This window comes from Mytilus edulis, chromosome 11 (genome assembly GCF_963676685.1).
Source record: "Mytilus edulis chromosome 11, xbMytEdul2.2, whole genome shotgun sequence".
NCBI classification, from domain to species: Eukaryota; Metazoa; Mollusca; class Bivalvia; order Mytilida; family Mytilidae; genus Mytilus; species Mytilus edulis.
Window position 1 is genome coordinate 4,668,979 of NC_092354.1, and position 22,865 is coordinate 4,691,843.

At 33.2% G+C, this 22,865-nt stretch overlaps 1 protein-coding gene across 1 annotated transcript in view; it reads right to left on the reverse strand.

The window, feature by feature from the left end:
* The window catches only part of LOC139493903 (uncharacterized), an 89,333-nt gene extending 67,317 nt beyond the window's left edge, over nt 1-22,016 (reverse strand). The window contains exons 1-4 of the mRNA XM_071282065.1: nt 21,921-22,016; nt 9,934-10,117; nt 8,739-8,762; nt 6,194-6,280 (exon numbers count right to left, since the gene is read on the reverse strand). Coding sequence (XP_071138166.1) covers nt 6,194-6,280; nt 8,739-8,756 — 105 coding nt within the window. The 5' untranslated portion in view covers nt 8,757-8,762; nt 9,934-10,117; nt 21,921-22,016. The remainder of the gene's footprint in view (nt 1-6,193; nt 6,281-8,738; nt 8,763-9,933; nt 10,118-21,920) is intronic.
* Nucleotides 22,017-22,865: the final 849 nt, after the last annotated feature.

Consider the following 22,865-nt stretch of genomic DNA (forward strand, 5'->3'; position numbering starts at 1 on the left):
ATCAAAACTTGTGTCATAAACTGGACAATGTTGTGTAATAAATATAAACAAAATATATATCACATGAATCAGTGGTCAAAACTGAATAAAATGACCAGTCACACTTGTATTTATATTCTACATAAACAACAAATAAACAACATGTTTTATTGTGAGATGTCAAAACTTCCATCAGAACTGTCAGGTTAAAAAAACAAGTTTTTTCTAGAAACATAAACAATATTTATATCAATGGACTCAGCTGGACAAGACAATTAAAATGAGACCCCACTTTATATAATTCTAACAAATATTTGTTGTCCATTAAATCTGTCTGATTAACAATGATTACATAGAATGATCAAAAGTTGAAAAAAAAAAAATTTCAAGAAACATTAAAACGAGTTATATTTTCTGATTCAGTACGAAGAGACAAGAAAAATAAGACCCCACTTTATATAATTCTGTCAAGTATTTGTTATTTTTAAAAGATGTTTTACATTAGATCTGTAGAATTAACATTATCTGACTAAAGATGTTAACACAACTCGTTCTCATCAACTTCTTAAAATCAAATGTCAACAAAATAATTTTTCGTCAGGAAACAAAATAAAACCTTTACTATCCGATTCAGTTCTATGTTACAAATAAAATGAGACCCCACTTTATATAATTCTAACAAATATTTGTTGTCCATTAAACCTGTCTGATTAACAGTATTTTGTGTCGTTTCAAAATAATGATCAAAGCTTAGAAAATATTTAGTGGTATTTCCGTATAAAATGTTGGGTGTCTACCAGCTGCTTCATATCATATGTGTTGTTGTGTATAAGAGTAATATAACAATGGTGTATGTTTGTGGTGAGTATAAGGGTAATATAGCAATGGTGTATGTGTGTGGTGAGTATAAGGGTAATATAGCAATGGTGTATGTTTGTGGTGAGTATAAGGGTAATATAGCAATGGTGTATGTTTGTGGTGAGTATAAGGGTAATATAGCAATGGTGTATGTGTGTGGTGTGTATAAGGGTAATATAGCAATGGTGTATGTGTGTGGTGAGTATAAGGGTAATATAGCAATGGTGTATGTTTGTGGTGAGTATAAGGGTAATATAGCAATGGTGTATGTTTGTGGTGTGTATAAAGGTAATATAGCAATGGTGTATGTGTCTGGTGAGTATAAGGGTTATATAGCAATGGTGTATGTTTGTGGTGAGTATAAGGGTAATATAGCAATGGTGTATGTTTGTGGTGAGTATAAGGGTAATATAGCAATGACGTATGTTTGTGGTGAGTGTAAGGGTAATATAGCAATGGTGTATGTGTGTGGTGAGTATAAGGGTAATATAGCAATGGTGTATGTTTGTGGTGAAGTATAAGGGTAATATAGCAATGGCGTATGTTTGTGGTGAGTATAAGTAAAGGACTGCAATAAGCCAAGTTTATTTTTTTAAAGTTTGCATTACCTATAAGTGTGATCTGTCACTTGTTTGTGATGAGTGTAATAATGGCATTGCTATGTCACATGTTGGTGTTGAGGTAAAGAGTTTCATTGCTATGTCACATGTTGGTGTTGAGTATAAGAGTGCCATTGCTATGTCACATCTTGGTGTTGAGTATAAGGGTGTCATTGCTATGTCACATGTTAGTGTTGAGTACTAGAGTGTCATTGCTATGTCACATGTTGGTGTTGAGTATAATAGTGTCACTGCTATGTCACATACATATGTGTGTTGAGTATAAGAGTGTCACTGCTACGTCACATACATATGTGTGTTGAGTATAAGAGTGTCACTGCTATGTGACATGTTGTTGTTGAGGTAAAGAGTGGTACTGCTACGCCACATGCTGGTGTTGAGTATAAGAATGTCATTGCTATGTCACCTGTTGGTGTTGAGTATAAGAGTGTCATTGCTATGTCACATGTTGGTGTTGAGTATAATAGTGTCACTGCTATGTCACATACATATGTGTGTTGAGTATAAGAGTGTCACTGCTACGTCACATACATATGTGTGTTGAGTATAAGAGTGTCACTGCTATGTCACATGTTGATGTTGAGGTAAAGAGAGGTACTGCTACGCCACATGCTGGTGTTGAGTATAAGAATGTCATTGCTATGTCACATGTTGGTGTTGAGTATAAGAGTGTCATTGCTAACTGACATGTTGGTGTTGACTATAAGAGTGTGGTTGCTATTTCACATGTTGGTGTTGAGCATATGAGTGTCATTGCTATGTCAAATGTTAGTGTTGACTATAAGAGTGTCATTGCTAAGAGACATGTTGGTGTTGACTACAAGAGTGTCGTTGCTATGTCACATGTTGGTGTTGAGCATATGAGTGTCATTGCTATGTCACATGTTGGTGTTGACTATAAGAGTGTCATTGCTATATCACATGTTGGTGTTGAGGTAGAGTGTCATTGCTATGTCACATGTTGGTGTTGAGGTAGAGTGTCATTGCTGTCACATGTTGGTGTTGAGGTAGAGTGTCATTGATATGTCACATGTTGGTGTTGACTATAAGAGTGTCATTGCTATGTCACATGTTGGTGTTGACTATAAGAGTGTCATTGATATGTCATATGTTAGTGTTGACTATAAGAGTGTCATTGCTAAGTCACATGTTGGTGTTGACTATAAGAGTGTCATTGCTATGTCACATGTTAGTGTTGACTATAAGAGTGTCATTGCTAAGTGACATGTTGATGTTGAATATAAGAGTGTCATTGCTATGTCACATGTTGGTGTTGAGCATACGAGTGTCATTGCTATGTCACATGTTAGTGTTGACTATGAGAGTGTCATTGCTATGTCACATGTTGGTGTTGACTATAAGAGTGTCATTGCTATGTCACATGTTGGTGTTGACTATAAGAGTGTCATTGATATGTCACATGTTAGTGTTGACTATAAGAGTGTCATTGCTAAGTGACATGTTGGTGTTGACTATAAGGGTGGCATTGATATGTCACAAGAGAGTCATTGCTATGTCACATGTTTATGTTGAGGTAAAAAGTGTCATCTGCTCATTGCTATGTCAAATGTTGGTGTTGACTATCAGAGTGTTATTGATATGTCACATGTTGGTGTTGAGGTAAAGAGTGTCATTGCTATGTCACATGTTGGTGTTGAGGTAAAGAGTGTCATTGTTATGTCACATGTTGGTATTGACTATAAGAGTGTCATTGCTATGTCACATGTTGGTGTTGACTATAAGAGTGTTATGGTATGTCACATGTTGGTGTTGAGGTAAAGAGTGTCATTGCTATGTCACATGTTGGTGTTGAGGTAAATAGTGTCATTGCTATGTCACATGTTGGTGTTGACTATAAGAGTGTCATTGATGTGTCAAATGTTAGTGTTGACTGTAAGAGTGTCATTGCTAAGAGACATGATGGTGTTGACTATAAGAGTGTCATTGCTATGCCACATGTTGGTGTTGATCATGAGTGTCATTGCTATGCCACATGTTGGTGTTGACTATAAGAGTGTCATTGCTATGTCACATATTGGTGTTGAGTATAAGAGTGTCATTGCTATGTCACATGTTGGTGTTGACTATAAGAGTGTCATTGCTATGTCACATGTTGGTGTTGACTATAAGAGTGTCATTGCTATGTCACATGTTAGTGTTGAGTATAAGAGTGTCATTGCTAAGTGACATGTTGGTGTTGACTATAAGAGTGTCATTGCTATGTCACATGTTGGTGTCAAGCATATGAGTGTCATTGCTATGTCACATGTTGGTGTTGAGCATAAGAGTGTCATTGCTATGTCACATGTTGGTGTTGATCATATGAGTGTCATTGCTATGTCACATGTTGGTGTTGAGGTAAAGAGTTTCATTGCTATGCCACATGTTGGTGTTGAGCATAATAGTGTCATTGCTATGCCACATGTTGGTGTTGAGCATAATAGTGTCATTGCTATGCCACATGTTGGTGTTGAGTATAAGAGTGTCATTGCTATGTCACATGTTGGTGTTAAGGTAAAGAGTGTCATTGCTATGTCACATGTTGGTGTCGAGCATATGAGTGTCATCGCTATGTCACATGTTGGTGTTGACTATAAGAGTGTCATTGCTATGTCACATGTTGGTGTTAAGGTAAAGAGTGTCATTGCTATGTCACATGTTGGTGTTAAGGTAAAGAGTGTCATTGCTATGTCACATGTTGGTGTTGAGTATAAGAGTGTCATTGCTATGTCACATGTTGGTGTTGATCATATGAGTGTCATTGCTATGTCACATGTTGGTGTTGAGGTAAAGAGTTTCATTGCTATGCCACATGTTGGTGTTGAGTATAATAGTGTCACTGCTATGTCACATGTTGAGTATAAGAGTGTCATTGCTATGTCACATGTTGGTGTTGAGCATATGAGTGTCATTGCTATGTCACATGTTGGTGTTGACTATAAGAGTGTCATTGCTATGTCACATGTTGGTGTCGAGCATATGAGTGTCATTGCTATGTCACATGTTGGTGTTGAGCATATGAGTGTCATTGCTATGTCACTTGTTGGTGTTGACTATAAGAGTGTCATTGCTATGTCACATGTTTATGTTGAGGTAAAGAGTGTCATATGGTCATTGCTATGTCAAATGTTGGTGTTGACTATCAGAGTGTCATTGCTATGTCACATGTTGGTGTTGAGGTAAAGAGTGTCATTGCTATGTCACATGTTGGTGTTGAGGTAAAGAGTGTCATTGCTATGTCAAATGTTGGTGTTGACTATCAGAGTGTCATTGCTATGTCACAGGTTGGTGTTGAGGTAAAGAGTGTCACTGCTATGTCACATGTTGGTGTTGAGGTAAAGAGTGTCATTGCTATGTCACATGTTGGTGTTGACTATCAGAGTGTCATTGCTATGTCACATGTTGGTGTTGAGGTAAAGAGTGTCATTGCTATGTCACATGTTGGTGTTGAGGTAAAGAGTGTCATTGCTATGTCACATGTTTGTGTTGAGGTAAAGAGTGTCATTGGTATGTCACATGTTTTATGATCAGGTGTCACATGTCATGTTCAGTACAGGAGTGGTAAATGAATGTTGTATGATGTGGTGTTACATGTCATGTTCAATACAGGAGTGGTAAATGCAGGTTTTATGATCAGGTGTCACATGTCATGTTTAGTACAAGAGTGGTAAATGAATGTTGTATAATCAGGTGTTACATGTCATGTTCAGTACTGGAGTGGTAAATGAAAGTTGTATGATCAGGTGTCACATGTCATGTTCAGTACTGGAGTGGTAAATGAAAGTTGTATGATCAGGTGTCACATGTCATGTTCAGTACAAGAGTGGTAAATGAAAGTTGTTTGATCAGGTGTCATACATCATGTTTAGTACAGGAGTGATAAATGTATGTTGTATGATCAGGTGTCACATGTCATGTTTAGTACAATAGTGGTAAATGAATGTTGTATAATCAGGTGTCACATGTCATGTTCAGTACTGGAGTGGTAAATGAAAGTTGTATGATCAGGTGTCACATGTCATGTTCAGTACAAGAGTGGTAAATAAAAGTTGTATCATCAGGTGTCATGTCTCAAGTCATGGTCATGCAAGATTTTTTTTTAACCAAAGTAATGTTTTTTGTGTAGAATACTATGTTACGTGTAATCAAGTAAATCACAATATTTCAATTGTATACAGTTATGAAGTATCAGACAGCAACTCTTTGACATACAAACTGGAGTGGTATTCATCAGTGTAATGAAGTAAATCACAATATTTCAGTTGTATGCAGATATGAAGTATCATGAAATTCTGTTGTGTGGTTTGAGAGGAGTTGCAATGACAAACTGTTGCAGTAGTACATTAAAGTAAATAAGTTCAAAGGGGCGTAACTCCTAGAAAAAAAATTGAATCGCAATTTCCTGTCGATATGCACAACTATATAGTATGTCCTTATTTTCTGAAAAGGTTTCGTGAAATTCTGTTGTGTGGTTTGAGAGGAGTTGCGATGACAAACTGTTGCAGTAGTACATTAAAGTAAATAATTTCAAAGGGGCGTAACTCCTAGAATTTTTTTTTACTGACGGACGGACGGGTCAAAAACATTATACCCTCCGGAACCCGTTGCATGGGGTATAATAAATAGAATGTACACTGAATCACTGAACACTTACAAGGGCAGTGTTTAACTGATCCACATTATGTGTACTATACATTAAATATCTGTAAATGTGTTAAACATTTTACTTTACTTACAAATCCTCTACATTCCAAGTTAGCTCTGTTCTTTACACATAACTCCACCTCTTTTATATTCCCCTCCTCTGCAGCTGTAAGAAGTTTCTGTAAGCAAAACAAAGCTTTTACATTTTCCTCTAGAACATACAAATGTATTATAAATGTAATAATTGAATTTAACAAGCTACATTTTTACAGTTTCAACAGTTTATACCAAATACAGTGATTACCAAGAAGGAGTGAAATTGTTGTCTATAATTTCAGAGTTTTTTTAGAAAAGTCTGTAGACAATTGTCATGATTGTATTATGCATCAGTTTTGAGATCAGCCTAAGTTTTTGTTGAGGTTTGTGTTGCTCGGTCTTTAGTTGTCTATGTAATGTTTTGAATATAAAAAGAAGATGTGGTATGATTGCCAATGAGACAATTATACAAAATAGACCAAATGACACAGAAAATAACAACTATAAGTCACCATACAGCCTTCAACAATGATCAAAGCCCATATGGCATAGTCAGCTATAAAAGGCCCTGAAATGACTAATGTAGACTGTTGAATTTTGATTGTTTTTCATTTTTTTCCATGGCGATGTCAGATTCTCTTCGACTTAAAAAGTTGTGACTGTCCTACAATATCTTACGTTCCTTTTTTTTTGTCTTCTGGAATTTTGTATATTGAAATTCTGTTCACTGTAGTCCTTTTGATTTCTCCTGTTCTCCCCCTGAGAATACTGCACACTGTATCTTTATGTACAGTTTATAAGACAACATAGGTCACATGACACTGACTTCCCCCTAGGAATACTGCACTCCTGTATCTTTATGTACAGTTTATAGACAACATAGGTCGCATGACATAGGTCACATGCCACTGACTGACTGAGAATACTACACACCTTTATATTTATGTACAGTTTATAGACAACATATGTCACATGACAATTGATTTTTAAGAAGAAAATCTTACCTTATTCCAACTTGCCATTAGGCCAAAAATAAAATATTGTTTGTTACCCCTCACACAACCGACCCGGTAAAATCAACGCGACCCGAAAAATTTTATTGGCCATTCTTGTCCACTATTTTTTTTTGCTATGTTGGTTATTAGTGATATCTTTCCGATGCTGTAGTCAACGATCGTTGGGTTTTGGTGATACCTTACCGATGCTGTAGTCAACGAGCGTTTTAAATCAAGGTATTTTTGCATTGAAGCGTCTACATGATTCGAGGAAAACAAACAAAATGCTTTCCACACGATTTGTTTGTGTGCAAGGGTGATCTTTTTTTAAAAATAAAAAAAACTGAAGCATCTTTTAACCCGCTGAGTGCATCTTGATTTGCTTTGTGTCTAACCTCTGTTCCTGTTTAAAGGATAAAATCTTAAAGACTTTGAGTAAAAATGGTCTGACTCGTGCTTTAAAATCTATCTACTTTGTCTTTGAACAGGTTGGGCACAAGTCAGGAAATGTGTGATACATGTTTTCCCTGCTTTTAGGGAACGTCCCTGTTTTCTGGTGTAAAAAAAAACCAGTTTAAATGGGATTTCATTTATGGCATGAACATTACAAAAGGACACATTTTAACGTTATAACTGCATCAGTAGAATTCGTAAATACTTATTAAAAGTATTTTAGGAAATACAAAACATGAATATAAAGTGAAGCCTTGTTTCTTCTAGAACTCGAAAAGTACATACAAATCTTTGTTTAGAAATCAATTGACCAAGCTGCATGATCCAGGTGTAACTGAACATAACTAAATTCATTGAATTTTAATTCCCAAGTGATTAACATACATGTATCTTTTTGTCATCTCATAATTGATGATTAAGGTATGAATTAGTGAACAAAGGAATTGTTTTGTTGTGAGTTATGCATCAAATTAGACGTGAAATACGTTTGATTTTCTAACTAAAAAAACACTTGCTATCATTAAGCATTGTTATCACAAGTAGAATGTGCGCTTTTGTAGATTTCATTACATTAAATGAATAGGGAAAAAAAAGAAGGTCCCTGTATACTGTTTTTTGAACACCAGAAAACTGTGGTGTACACTGAATTAGAATACAGGGAATACCCCACTTTTCTTGACGAGCCTTACCTGTTGAATTTTGTACAAATTCAATATAGAAAACCATATCAAGGAATAAAATAAAATAATTTGCCTACCTACCTACCCATACTCTAACAACCTCAGTCGGGAGAGGGAGAGGGGAAACAAAGATATTTTTAATGTTGGCCTTATATCTTGTAAAAGAAAAACACAATTTCATTGACAACGGCATGTGCACCCTTAGTATCTATCGATAATTTTTGGTATCACTCTACAGTGCTGAGAAAGGAAATTATCAGTTAGTAAGATCAAAGGAAAATTTCGTAAAATAGTGATAATTTGTATATATATGGAAATTCTGTTCACTGTCATGACCATAACTATAGTCAATCTAATTTCTCCTATTCTCCCTCTGACTGACTCTGAGAATACTACACTCCTGTATCTTTATGTACAGTTTATAGGCAACATACTGGTCACATGACCATTGACTTTAAAGAAGAAAATCTTACCTGATCCCAACTTGCCATTATATCCTGTAAAAGAAAAACACAACATTTTATCATGTTTGTACACAAGAGTTGTAATTTGAAGAGAAATATTTCTAAGGGGCATTAACTAAAAGAAACAAAAAAACATAAAATATAATCATGAAAATTAATGAAAGTTTGATCGGTTCTGTTTTGTTAAAGTTTGTTAAAGGGGGTTCTACATGACATTTGACCATTACAGTGAAAAACACATTCAAAATTTTTCTGGTGTATTTTTACAAGCAGAATCCAAATATGTGATAATTAAATAAATGGGGAATGTGTCCATGGGACACAGATGATGCCCCCGCTTGCATATCATATAACGTTATAAAGGGGCATAACTGTAGAACAGTAATATTGACACCCCTAAAATTCAAACCTGATCTGTATTTTGTGGTAATAACATGAATAAGCATGGTGTATAAGTTTCATAACATTCGGTTGAGGCTAACTTGTTAGAGAACGGAAACGAAAAATTCAGCAATTTTTTCCATTTGTAAACATGGTAAAGGGGCACAACTCTATAATGGTTAAAGCAACACAACCAAAATTCAAACTTGATCTGTGTTCTGTGGTAATAAGCATTGTGTATAAGTTTCATAACATTTGGTTGAGGCAAACTAAAGTAACAGAACGGAAATGAAAATTCAGCAATTTGTCCATTTGTAAAGGCATGAAAGGGGCATAACTCTAGAACCGTTAAAGTGACGCCACCAAAATTCATACTTGATTTGTGTTTTGTGGTAATAAGCATTGTGTATAAGTTTCATAACATTTAGTTGAGGCAAACTAAAGTAACAGAACGGAAATGAAAATTCAGCAATTTGTCCATTTGTAAAGGGGCATAACTCTAGAACCGTTAAAGTGACGCCACCAAAACTCATACTTGATTTGTGTTTTGTGGTAATAAGCATTGTGTATAAGTTTCATAACATTTAGTTGAGGCAAACTAAAGTAAGAGAACGGAAACCAACTTTGGGACGTACGGACGTACGTACGTACAGACAGACAAGGGTAAAACTTAATTCCCCCTCCGTTACGGCCGGTGCATAAAAAATTCTGTGGAGTAGTTAATTGTGTACACTTTGCCTTTACGTTGTTTTGAAAGAAACTTGTTTAGGTAAAGCCTCTGTTTAATTATCAATATGATTAAATGATGAAACATGTTAAATACCCAATGTGAAATCTGTTGGTCAGAGTTCTGCAACTGTCAATAAGGGATTACACGTGGGCCTTCGTCAAACTCTTACTGCAACTTCAGCATTTTATTGTACTGTCTGTCCTCATGGCCTTAATGCCACTTTATATTACATACATTTTTACCCTATCTGCCACCAGTCAATTAGCCTGATAAGAATCTGCAAATAAAGATTTATTTATATAAAATGTTAACTTAAACATGTAAATTATCATTGATATGGTCATAATTAATGAATGGCTATTATTTATTTTGAATTTATTTAGCGGATTATGTAAAATGTGAAAAGAGTCAAAAATTAATTTAATGGTTCAATAAATTCAAAATAAATTATTGCCATTCATTATCATGATTATAAATAAATTTCTATCAAAAATAAGGTTCAAAGAACTTTTTATACTATTTATATTAACAATAACAACGTATACACATGTTGGCGTATGAATACACAAGGTTAGAGTGGGCGTGTCGCCATAAAAATTGACAACATTGAAAATAAAACTAATACTTTTAACCAATCAGAAGACAGTAAATACACCAAATTTACAAAACTTTGAATTTTTGAAATACTAAGGCTTTTCTACCTCAGGAATAGATTACCTTAGCAGTATTTGGCAAACTTTTAGGAATTTTTGGTCCTCAATGGTCTTCAACTTCGTACTTTATTTGGCCTTTTTAAACTTTTTTTTTTATTCGAGTGTCACTGATGCATGTTGAGGTATAATGCAGTTTTTATCATAAAAAAATTTTAAAGAGATATTCGAGCATCTTTTTTAATATACCTTTGATGAGTACTCATTAGCAGTCTTCATGCTTAACCACAAGTCCTACGAGCATCTTTTTTCATATACCATCTTAAGCTATGATGAGTACTCATTAGCAGTCTTCACGCTTAACCACAAGTCCTACGGCATTGGCTGGTAATTAAAATTGCTTTCAGACTTCAGACATTTGTCAGACAACAGAATCCAACTAAATTTTTTTTTTAATTGAGCTTCGGGCTTGTGGACTCTAAAGTTAATCGTGAATGCTGCATTAGTGACATGTAATTGCTTCTGACTTCCTCTGCTGTGTTTTGAAAAATATTCACAATTGGTTTCCTTAAGTCTGCATCAGTTCTAACTTTAAAATTTGTTAGTCGAGATGAACAGGAAGAGACTACAGATTTAATAGATGAAAACTCAGAATTTATCAGTAGGAAAAGGAGGGTTACATTATTTTTTAGGTTTCTCTAAAAACCAGATGCTCCGCAGGGCGTAGCTTTATACGACCGCAGAGGTTGAACCCTGAACGGTTGGGGCAAGTATGGACACAACATTCAAGCTGGATTCAGCTCTAAATTTGGATTGTGATTAAATAGTTGACACAGCATAGGTTTCTGACACAGAATGAATGTGTTCTAATGAACTTAAAATTTTTGTTTTCTCTTAGAGCAATTCACTATGCTGTTGAATATTAATCCTCTCAAAAAAATGTTTGAAGAAATTTTCTTTTTATTTATGAAATTTCAAATGAGAAAAATTGAACCCAATTTTTTTAATCACATCCCCCTTTCCCTTATTCAAAAACTAATCTCAATTAAAATTTCTAATGGAGTTTTCAACAATAACTACTCATTTAAATACATCATAAAATATTAAGATGTAAAAAAATGCTTGTTACCCCGGCGAGAAGAAATTCATGACTTCATGAACTATCATGAATGGTTCCTGAATGTTCATGAATGGTACATGAAAATTCATAAATAATTCATAAATGAAGGTTCATGAATTTAATTCATGAACTGTTCATTAAAAGTATTTTATGAATGTTCATGAAGTTTTGATGAATCACTAGCTGCTCATAAAAATTCATGAAATGTTCATTAAAAGTATTTATGAATGTTCATGAAGTTTTGATGAATCACTAGGTGTAACATTTATAACTTACATCACACGTATAAATGAGTATCATAGGTACCGTTTCGACTGTTAAGAGTAGAACATTTTACCTAATTATTCGTGAAATATCATAAATGTATGGTGTTTTTATTTTTTTTATTCCTGCAAAATAAAAAAATAAAATAAGATGAAATAGAAGTTGTAGCTGTATTTTAAGATAGATATTATATACAAAACTAAAAATGTTAAAGGAAAACGTATATTTTAATGAAAGTGAAATACATTTTCAAAACATTCTCAAACACCCATATTAAGGGGAAGTAACTCTTGTGATTTTAAATTTCTACAAACCGGTAAACCCCGCAAATCGGCTGTTTCCGTAGTCCAACGGTCGACCGATTTTGAGAAGTTCACTGAAATACCATAACAGGGACGAATCAACTTCGGGCCGATATTATATGGGACGAGATTGACACCTTGACATAAACGCACTTGCAAATATGACGTAATATGATTACGCTGGATAACAAAAATGGAGAATCCAAACGCAGATGTTTTCAGATAAGTATTTGATTTAACATATAATGATTATGAAATACAATTTGTTGAGGCAATATAAAACATTTAGGATTTTAATCTGAGCAAAACATCAGAAAGTTTAGGCAGACAATAAATTATTGAAGAATGATAAATTGATATATTGTTGTCACATTCATAACAGACATATCGTAATCTGACATGTAAATGGTACATGGGTATATATGATAATCTGATATGTAGAAATTAAATTGTGTGAATAATATTCATCGTAAATTAACTTGGTGAAACGTTAATAATAATTTAAGTCGCCAGTTTCATCTTCAAGGGTTAAAGAGGGGGGGGGGGTACTAAATTTGAGTTTAACTTAAACTTCCAATGCAATTTAAGATGCATAATGCTGTTTCTATTGAATGTATTGCTTCATACAATCATAACCTCTTGAACAATTGATTCTTTGTGGATATTTTTGTACTTTTAGGGGATTAAATATGAGCTGCCAGCAATGATATGAAACAGATTTTATGCAGACTCCATTTTAATACCTTTATTCAGCAATTATTGTTGGAAATACAGAGACAGCAAGTTTTGAATTACAGAAAGGAAGAGAAGTTTATATATCACACATAATTTTTATATTAGTTAATCAGTTTGTGGATTTACCAGTGATAATTCCAGTGGAATCTACTGGAACAATTCATGAACAAGAAAGGTTCATGAACATTTAAGTGTTCATGAACTTCAATGTTCATGAACAATTTATGAACAAAGTTCATGAACAATTCATGAACAAGAAAGGGTTCATGATCATTGTTGTTCATGAACATTTAAATGCTCATGAACCTTTCTTGTTCATGAATTGTTCATGAACATTAAAGTTCATGAACATTACTGTCGATTTTCAGTTCATGAATTGCTCATCAAATGTTCATGAAGATATGATGAACTGTTCATGAAATGTTCATGCATATTCATGAATTATTCATTATCATCTCACAGGGGTATCACTGAATGGTAAAGATTATTTTAATTTATCAGTTGGTAGTAAAAAGTGAACATACATTGTATATTGTATATAACAGAGATTTAAGTTGATTCTGGACAAAGAAAGATAACTCCAATTAAAAAAAAATCTTGCTATTGCACAATATTTTGCAATTAGATATTTCTTGCTTACTATTCTGGACAAAGAAAGATAACTCTAATTAAAAAAAAATATTGCTATTTCACAATATTGTGCAATTAGATATTTCTTGCCATTGTGCAATACTTTGCAATTGAAAAGACTTGCTATTGCATAATACTTAATATAATAATTTTAGATCCTGATTTGGACCAACTTGAAAAATGGGCCCATAATCAAAAATCTAAGTACATGTTTGGATTCAGCATATCAAAGAACCCCAAGATTTCAATTTTTGTTAAAATCAAACTAAGTTTAATTTTGGACCCTTTGGACTTTAATGTAGACCAATTTGAAAACAGGACCAAAAATGAAGAATCTACATACACAGTTAGATTTGGCATATCAAAGAACCCCATTTATTCAATTTTTGATGAAATCAAACAAGTTTAATTTTGGACCCCGATTTGGACCAACTTGAAAACTGGGCCAATAATCAAGAATCTAAGTACATTTTTAGATTCAGCATATCAAAGAACCCAACCAATTCATTTTTTGTCAAAATCAAACTAAGTTTAATTTTGGACCCTTTGGACCTTAATGTAGACCAATAAGAAAACAGGACCAAAAGTTAAGAATCTACATACACAGTTAGATTCGGCATATCAAAGAACCCCGATTATTCAATTTTGATGAAATCAAACAAAGTTTAATTTTGGACCCTTTGGGCCCCTTATTCCTAAACTGTTGGGACCAAAACTCCCAAAATCAATACCAACCTTCCTTTTATGGTCATAAACCTTGTGTTTAAATTTCATAGATTTCTATTTACTTATACTAACGTTATGGTGCGAAAACCAAGAAAAATGCTTATTTGGGTCCCTTTTTGGCCCCTAATTCCTAAACTGTTGGGACCTAAACTCCCAAAATCAATACCAACCTTCCTTTTGTGGTCATAAACATTGTGTTTAAATTTCATTGATTTCTTTTTACTTAAACTAAAGTTATTGTGCGAAAACCAAGAATAATGCTTATTTGGGCCCTTTGTTGGCCCCTAATTCCTAAAATATTGGGACCAAAACTCCCAAAATCAATACCAACCTTCATTTTGTGATCATAAACCTTGTGTTAAAATTTCATAGATTGCTATTCACTTTTACTAAAGTTAGAGTGCGAAAACTAAAAGTATTCGGACGACAACGACGACGCCAACGTGATAGCAATATACGACGAAAATTTTTTCAAATTTTGCGGTCGTATAAAAAACCTAACAAATTGCAGCATGAAGTGTCAGAATCAATTACATGTCATCACTCATTAGTGGTCACTATCATGATGGTAGATTATACCTGAATTGAGTTATAATCCACCAATTAATGGTAATTCATGACCTGTTTATATTGTATGCACAATTTTGATTCTAAATGCATTTATAAAAGTCTAAATGAAAGGTTCACGACAAGCTTTTTATAAAAAAAAACAAGTGAAACTGCGAGCTACTGCTCACTGATGATACCCCCGCAAGTGGATAATATTTAAATAGTGTAAAAATATGCAAGTGTTCGGTGAACAGGAAGTTGTCGAGTGATGAATCTGAAAACACATCACATGGTATACCTGACTAAGATAAACCCTGAAACCAAATTTCAGAAATCCTTGTCTTGTAGTTCCTGAGAAAAATGCGACGAAAAATATTCATGGGACGGACGGACTGACTGACGAAAGGACAGACAGAGGTAAAACAGTATACCCCCCTTTTTTAAAGCGGGGGTATAAAAATTATACAAGTGTTCGGTAAACAGGAAGTTGTCAAGTGATTAATCTGAAAACACATCACACGGTATAGCTGACTTAGATAAACCCTGAAACCAAATTTCAGAAATCCTTGTATTAATTGTAGTTCCTGAGAAAAATGCGACGAAAAATATTCATGGGACGGACGGACTGACTGACGGACTGACGAAAGGACAGACAGAGGTAAAACAGTATACCCCCCCTTTTTTAAAGCGGGGGTATAAAAATCATACAAGTGTTTGGTAAACAGGAAGTTGTCAAGTGATCAATCTGAAAACGCATCACACGGTATAGCTGACTTGGGTCTCACTAATTAGCGGCAACAAGCGTCAAGAAGCGACAACAAGCGTCAACAAGCGACAAGAAGCGACAACAAGAATTATTTTAGCGACAACAAGCGACAAAAAGACTATTCAGCGACAAGAAAACATTGTTTTTTTATTAGATATAAAGAAATTTGTATTTAATGTTTTTTTTTAAATATACGAGCAGATATGTCTAATTAAAATGTTTTATTATATAGATATAGTTTTAGCATTTTTAATACGTTTCCGTTGGCAAGGTTTACGTGCACATGCACTTGTTTTGGGGATTGTCAGCCCACCATCTGTTGAAGTGGTGGACTCTGGGATTGCGTTTAACTTTCTATGCACACGCTATACAATTGAAACAAAAACAAAAAAAAGGTCAACTTTCCTTTGAAAAACATGAAATATTATTTCCTTTCTAACAGTATAATTCATTGTTCTTGAACAACATTAGATGTGGCTTCACCCTAAGGTAATAACAGTACACACAATGTCATGAATGTGGAACATCAAATGAGATTAACGAGTCGCGTGTCCCCTGTTTTATTGCTATAATAACATCCAATTAACACCTTCAACTTTGTACACGCATCATACTATACAATTACACGCGCCAGAATATACAATCATTGTAAATAGTGAACACCTGTTGAAAACTCAAGATTGTCATTAATTTCCTTTCATCATGTTCACCTTCAATCAATATGCATAAACATGATAAATATCGTTTCATGAGGCAATAAACAATTAAAAAGATGAAAACATTCACATTTCAATTTTCTTTTCCTCCTGTTTGATTTCAGTTCTTTGTATTTCACAATTTGTGTCAATATTTTCAGGACAATGATGCACAAATAATTCATTTTGCAAGCTTAATATATATTGCACGAAAAGAGTTTTAAAAAACAAATTATAAGATAAATAATATGTTCTAAAACACAAGGAAAAGTAATCTCATAATACAATAATTAAACGTAATACTGGCTGTTATTCATAACAGAGACATATATACATGCTGAGACTACTATAACACAGAGATTGGTCACTACCGATTTATCGTGTAGTGTGAGTCTCCACTTTTTCAGCTACGTTAATATAACGTAGTTTCGTATTTAACCATAGTTTCGTATTTATCAGTAGCAGACGACATATGTCACCACCTAATCACCGAGACTACTGATTGTCTATTTCAGTATCGGATATAATTAAAAATAAATTTAAAACAAAAATGAATTAGAGGGAAAAGGAAAATAATTTATAAATATCTTTGTTATCACTATTCATATCTAGATATTTTTTAATCAGTTTGATCGTTAATAAATTGTAATTATGCGGCGAAAATGCAAATGTGATTAATCTTATCCATCTTAAAGTTAGGTACATTGTTTTGCTACAGGTCCGTTAATTGTATCTAATATACAAATATTTAATTTTACCTGTAAAGACAGGTAGTCTCAATAGCATGGGAGATGAATTTGTTTCACAGCTGGGTGCCATCAAGATACACGGGGCTCCGTTTATTGCAATTGAAACTTGTATACTTGTACAAGGTATTTTTACAGCTGACTACGACTACCCAAGTTACATATTTATTGCAGTAAACCTTGTCAATTACCGTCGTTGCACTGGAGGTAGGATTCAGGAGGGCATAAATGGGGTTTAACAATAGTCAAAAACATGTAGAGAATGGAGAAAAATGGACTGTCAAATAAATAATAGAGACTAGAAACTAATTTGGTGTTACAATTTAAAGAATAGAGAATAATAACACAGAAATAATCAAATCAAATATTTTATTATACATGTTATAGTTAATAAAAAAAAAAACACCAAGAACCTCATTCAGATTATCCTACGTAAATTTTATTTTTGAACCCATATTTTTTTCGGTTTCAACCCCCTTTCTCTTATGTCTTTTTTTTTATTTTCGGTTTGATCATTAGGTGGTGCGGTTTATTTCTGATCACATATAGTCATTGCTTTCTATTTAAGATTCAGCTAATAAGGATGCCTTTCATAGTTGATAATAAATGATAATTCAAAGATTTCCTTATTCAATCAATTTAGATAAAGATTTTGCAAACAATGTATTTTGCGGCAATTACAGTAGAAACACAAAATTTCTTTATAAAAGTCAAATGAATAATTTCCTTGGGTAATAGATCAGAAAAGAGGTTATAAATTCACATAAGCTAAACTGGACCCCTGCTGTTGTTTCAATCTTCAATCATGTCGAAGTATCAATCAGCATGTGGCCAGTTTACACATAATTAAGCCATACAAATTAAAATTATGAATAAATGTTCCTCAAAAATCGCCGTCGTTTTTATTTTCAAATTCACAATGATTATTTTTTATCTTGGGATGAAAGCGATCTCAATTCTTGATCTTTAACCCAGTGATTATACTGCATCAAATATTAAATCTGACGATGACTACGTCTCTGCTGCAAAGACTGCAAAAAACTACAAAAGAAGCAGCAACCGCAGGTGCTTGTCAATCCAAACGTCAAGCCATATATCAGTGGCCCGAGTGTGACAATACTTAATGTTGAAGGCCGTACGGTGACCTTTAGTTGTATATGTCTGTGTCATTTTGGTCTCTTGTGGACAGTTGTCTCATTGGCAATTATACCACATCTTCTTTTTTTATATTATTCTTCCGTTTCTGGTTTCCATGGCCATTTAAGAAAAAGAACATTCTAATCAAGATAAAAGGTAAGTAATTAGACTCTCCTCAGAGACCAAACAACACAGAAGTAAACTTGAGGAATTCCGAAATCGAACTGCCTAGAACAATGACCAAAACCCATACCATAGTGAACTATATAAATAGATGAAATAGTATATTTTTGTTTCAAAATCTTATGTTTAATGGCAACATTTACAACGAAATGCTTTATATTAACAGGAATTGTCTAGAACAAAAACAATTTTGAATTAATAATAAAAATCCTTTTTTCAATTTGATCAATGAAAAGTATGGTGAAGAATTGTCAAATTTCAATTTCTAAGCTTCATGAGAGCATCAGTGGCAAATATTTCTCGAATATGGGGTTCATTGCGTTTTTACAAAATCTTTATGAGATCTTATGACGTACATTATAATTTTCTTTCGCATATTCTTTTAATATTTATTGCAATAATTAATTTTCATTAAAAAATAATGTTTTCTTGTCGCTAAATAGTTTCTTGTCGCTTGTCGCTTGTTGTCGCTAAAGTAATTCTTGTTGTCGCTTGTTGTGGCTTGTTGACGCTTGTTGTGGCTTGTTGACGCTTGTTGTCGCTAAAATTCTTGTTGTCGCTAATTAGTGAGACCGGCTGACTTAGATAAACCCTGAAACCAAATTTCAGAAATCCTTGTATTAATTGTAGTTCCTGAGAAAAATGCGACGAAAAATATTCATGGGACGGACCGAAAGGACAGACAGAGGTAAAACAGTATACCCCCCCTTTTTAAAGCGGGGGTATAATAATTGTCACAAAAAAATTGACAAACATCATGCAGCGCCGCCTGGTGGCTAAAATCTCTTCAACACTAACAGTTCAAATTCAGCGCACCAAGTTTTACTGTCTTTTAACTTTCAAATTTGGTTTCATAAATTCTTTAACCTCGAAGAAAATAAAAATACTCATTTAAATGTTCAATTGAAAATTTCTTCTCAGTCATCATTTAGAAAGTTTCGTCCAAAGAAGAAGAGAAATAGAAACCCGGAAATGTCTCCATCGACCTGTTACTGTGTTCAAAATGTTTTTAAAATGAGATAAAATGAGTAGGGCCTATGTTAGCATCGTCAGGAGACCAAAGGAGGTACACAAAAGAGTTCTTCAAGAACGATAACTATATAACAAATTTGGCCTTGAACCGTTTACGATACCACGTGTTTTACTTTCCACAGGGAATATTTTGACCGATCACTAAACTAAGGTAGGCAAGCGATACTTTCTCAAAATTACACTTTTGTAACAATCTTTAAGCATAATATGAACGATTTAAATATGTTTTGTAACAAACAAAAGTGTCAAAGTGTTGTTATTAAGGTTTACTTTTTGTTGAAATGAATCAACGGTGACGTTGTTGAATTATATAGGCAAATTAATTTGTTTATCGTTTCTCCCTTCAAAAACCTTTTAAAGACATGTACTAAATGATGATCTAAGACATTTCATATCAATTAATTTTAAGTAAAATGTGTAATTATCTCTAAATGAATCTTTTTCAAAAAGATGTCGATAGTTGTCTCCCTTGACATTATAGTCCATTATTTTTTTTTTGGTTATGTGTAAATGGCTGAAATATATTTGATATAATAACAACTCACCTTATTAATGTAATCAGTTAATATATTAGTATGAAAGCATAATTTAAGATATTTGAATAGACTAGTGTGTGTAACTAGCTTTGTTTAAAAAGGGGGGTGGATATATTAGGTGACTCCATCGGTTGTAATGTGTAGTATGGGGTCAAATACTGATTCAACCACACATGTATTCAGTGAACTTCAATACACATCATGTCAATATAAATCTGTTTTTTTAAATAACGACAGTGTTTATTTAATCAAAAGTAACAGCTGTCAATTGATCCTCGTTAAAAGAGGGGGGTGTACATGTTTGTGTAAAAAATAAATTGTTACAATAACAATAATAATAGTACATGATGTAAATATTAATGAATGAATAGATTTATTGTGATTTATTGTGAGCGAAATCTACACAAGAATTGACCAGAACTGCAATTGTTATCTCCCTTGAATAAGCTTGTTATTTCAATTATACTAATAATTATTTAACCTAATATTTAATTATGATAAATTACACAACAATTAATAAATAGTAGTATTTACAATTAGGTTCAAGAAAATATTTATCAACATTTGGTTATTTTTTGTCTTTTTTGAAATATATAAATTTTTGACTCACCAATTTTTGGAACATTTGATGTTTTTATATAGAGTTAAGATTTTTTTAACACTACACTACTGCGAAAACTAAAGGCTCTATAGTAACCTACAGTTAATGAAAAAAAAAAATAGTAACCTACAGTTGTGAATGAATATAGCTGTGACATTGTGGGGTCTGGTGGATATATCACCGTGGCAATAATACCACATCTTGTATTTTATATATTCCGATTGAAGTCAAGCATGGCTAATCTGTCACTATTGTTGATATTTATAGTATTATCGTATTTGCAACACTCTCATGTGTAGTCAATGTTGTAAAAAAAAATACAATATTATTTTTACTTATTCATTAATCCATAAATTCCACACAGCTCTCATTCGTTTATAAGTATATAATTGGAGATCTGGCTTATATTAAATAACAAAACCGTTTCAACTAAACAGTATTAAGGAACAGACCTCTATAATGAAAGAAAAAATGTATGTGATTGCATTTTTTAATTCATGGTTTCAATATTTATTGAGCAATTTATCATAGCACCTTCAACAATGGGGAAAATCCATACTCCATAGTAATTGAAATGCCTTTAATTGATACTTATAAAATGATTTATAAGAATGAAGAAAAGAATAAACCTGATTTATGTACAAAATAATAAATAAAAAGCAGAAGTGATATACAACAAGAAACGGCGCTTCCTTATTTACATTCTTTTTTATAATACAAGGTGCATTATAACATAATAGATCAAAGAAGATGTGGTATAAGTGCAAATGAGACAACTCTCTGTCAAAGTCACAATTTATAAAAGTAAACCATTATAGGTCAAGGTAAGTTCTTCATCACAGTCTTGGCTCACACCGAACAATTAGTTATAAACATGATAAAGGGTATTGAAATAGATATATTCTACCAGTATTTAAAAAAAGACAGTTGGGTTTCAATCATGTGATAAAATGTAGATACATATTTTTCAAATATAAGAAAAAACGCAATTAGGATTGTAAAAATCATATTTTAATATTTGTTCAATATATATTTAAAACAATCAATATATATATTGTTATCAATAAAATGTTACCTTAACTTTGCAGAACTAATTTGAAGAAACAGACTATAAAAGCAAAGTGTCAATCATTCAATGATTTGAACAAAAACAAATTAGAGTTACCTCTCTTGGCTAAAACACTTTGAATGGAAAGTCCCTTTGATATCAAATTTTTGGAAAGGGGAATTTAATAGTTTCAAGAGACAACCAATCAAATTGCTTGGTGTTTTGAGACAGGTGAAGGTCATACATTATTGAATATTTAGAAAAAATACATGGAAAGTAAACTTTAATTTTTTTCCTGACATAGCTACCTATGTCATTTCTTCACGTGAGTCAGATATAACAGAAATATTCAAAACTTACCCTTTAAAGTCATTGAAATGACATCTTCTTGGTTAAAAATCAAAAATAATTGTCTGTAGTTTGAGAACAGGAAGTTTTGTCAAAACGAGACACTGAATGACGGATTAGGACAAGTCGGACCAGGAAAACTCGGACCAGGTTTAAAGAATTGAACGATCTGACCAGTTTGAAACACTGATTGGGCTCATTTAAGATCGACTCTAAACAATTTCAAAGACACCTCAAAACAATGTGAAACACTGATTGGGTCCATTTAAGAACGCTTTTCAGGTTCTTCTCAGTGGTTGATTCTAAGGGGAAAAGGGGGGGGGGATTTTTAGTACAAAAACGTCCAAACAAATTAATTTTATTTAATTGTCTTAAAAACTGGTCCGGACCGATTTGTCTTTTAAAACATGATTTTGACAAAATTTCGTTGTTTTAATCATGCCGATGTATATTAAAAAAATTAAGTCAAATGGAGCCATTGATTCACATAAACAGGCGCGTACCCGTGGGCGTACACTTGAATTTTGATAAAAAAAAAAGATTTTACCTAAATAAAATAGAAATTACTTATAAATAGAACATCAGCCCTGTAAATCTTTTTTCAATTGCGAATAAAAGTGACGAATTTTACTTTTCGAACAAAAGATATCATATTATATTGATTTGTTAAAATACACCTTATCGCTATTTTTTCCGCCATTACTGGATATCACACAGGTTCCCGTAAAATTTTGACGTCACAAAACAAAACATTGATGCCAAAATGGAAAAGTGATTGTTGAATGCGTCAAAAGTTCAAGCGGCCGGGTTGGCCGGGATTAGCGATAAGGTGTATTATCTCTCCAAGTCTGAATCTACTAGTTGTGAATCTTCAGAGAATTCTACCAACTTTCCTTTTATTTAAATGAATTCATTATATTCTGTGATTCGATATGTGGTTTGCATTTTTGTCGAGCC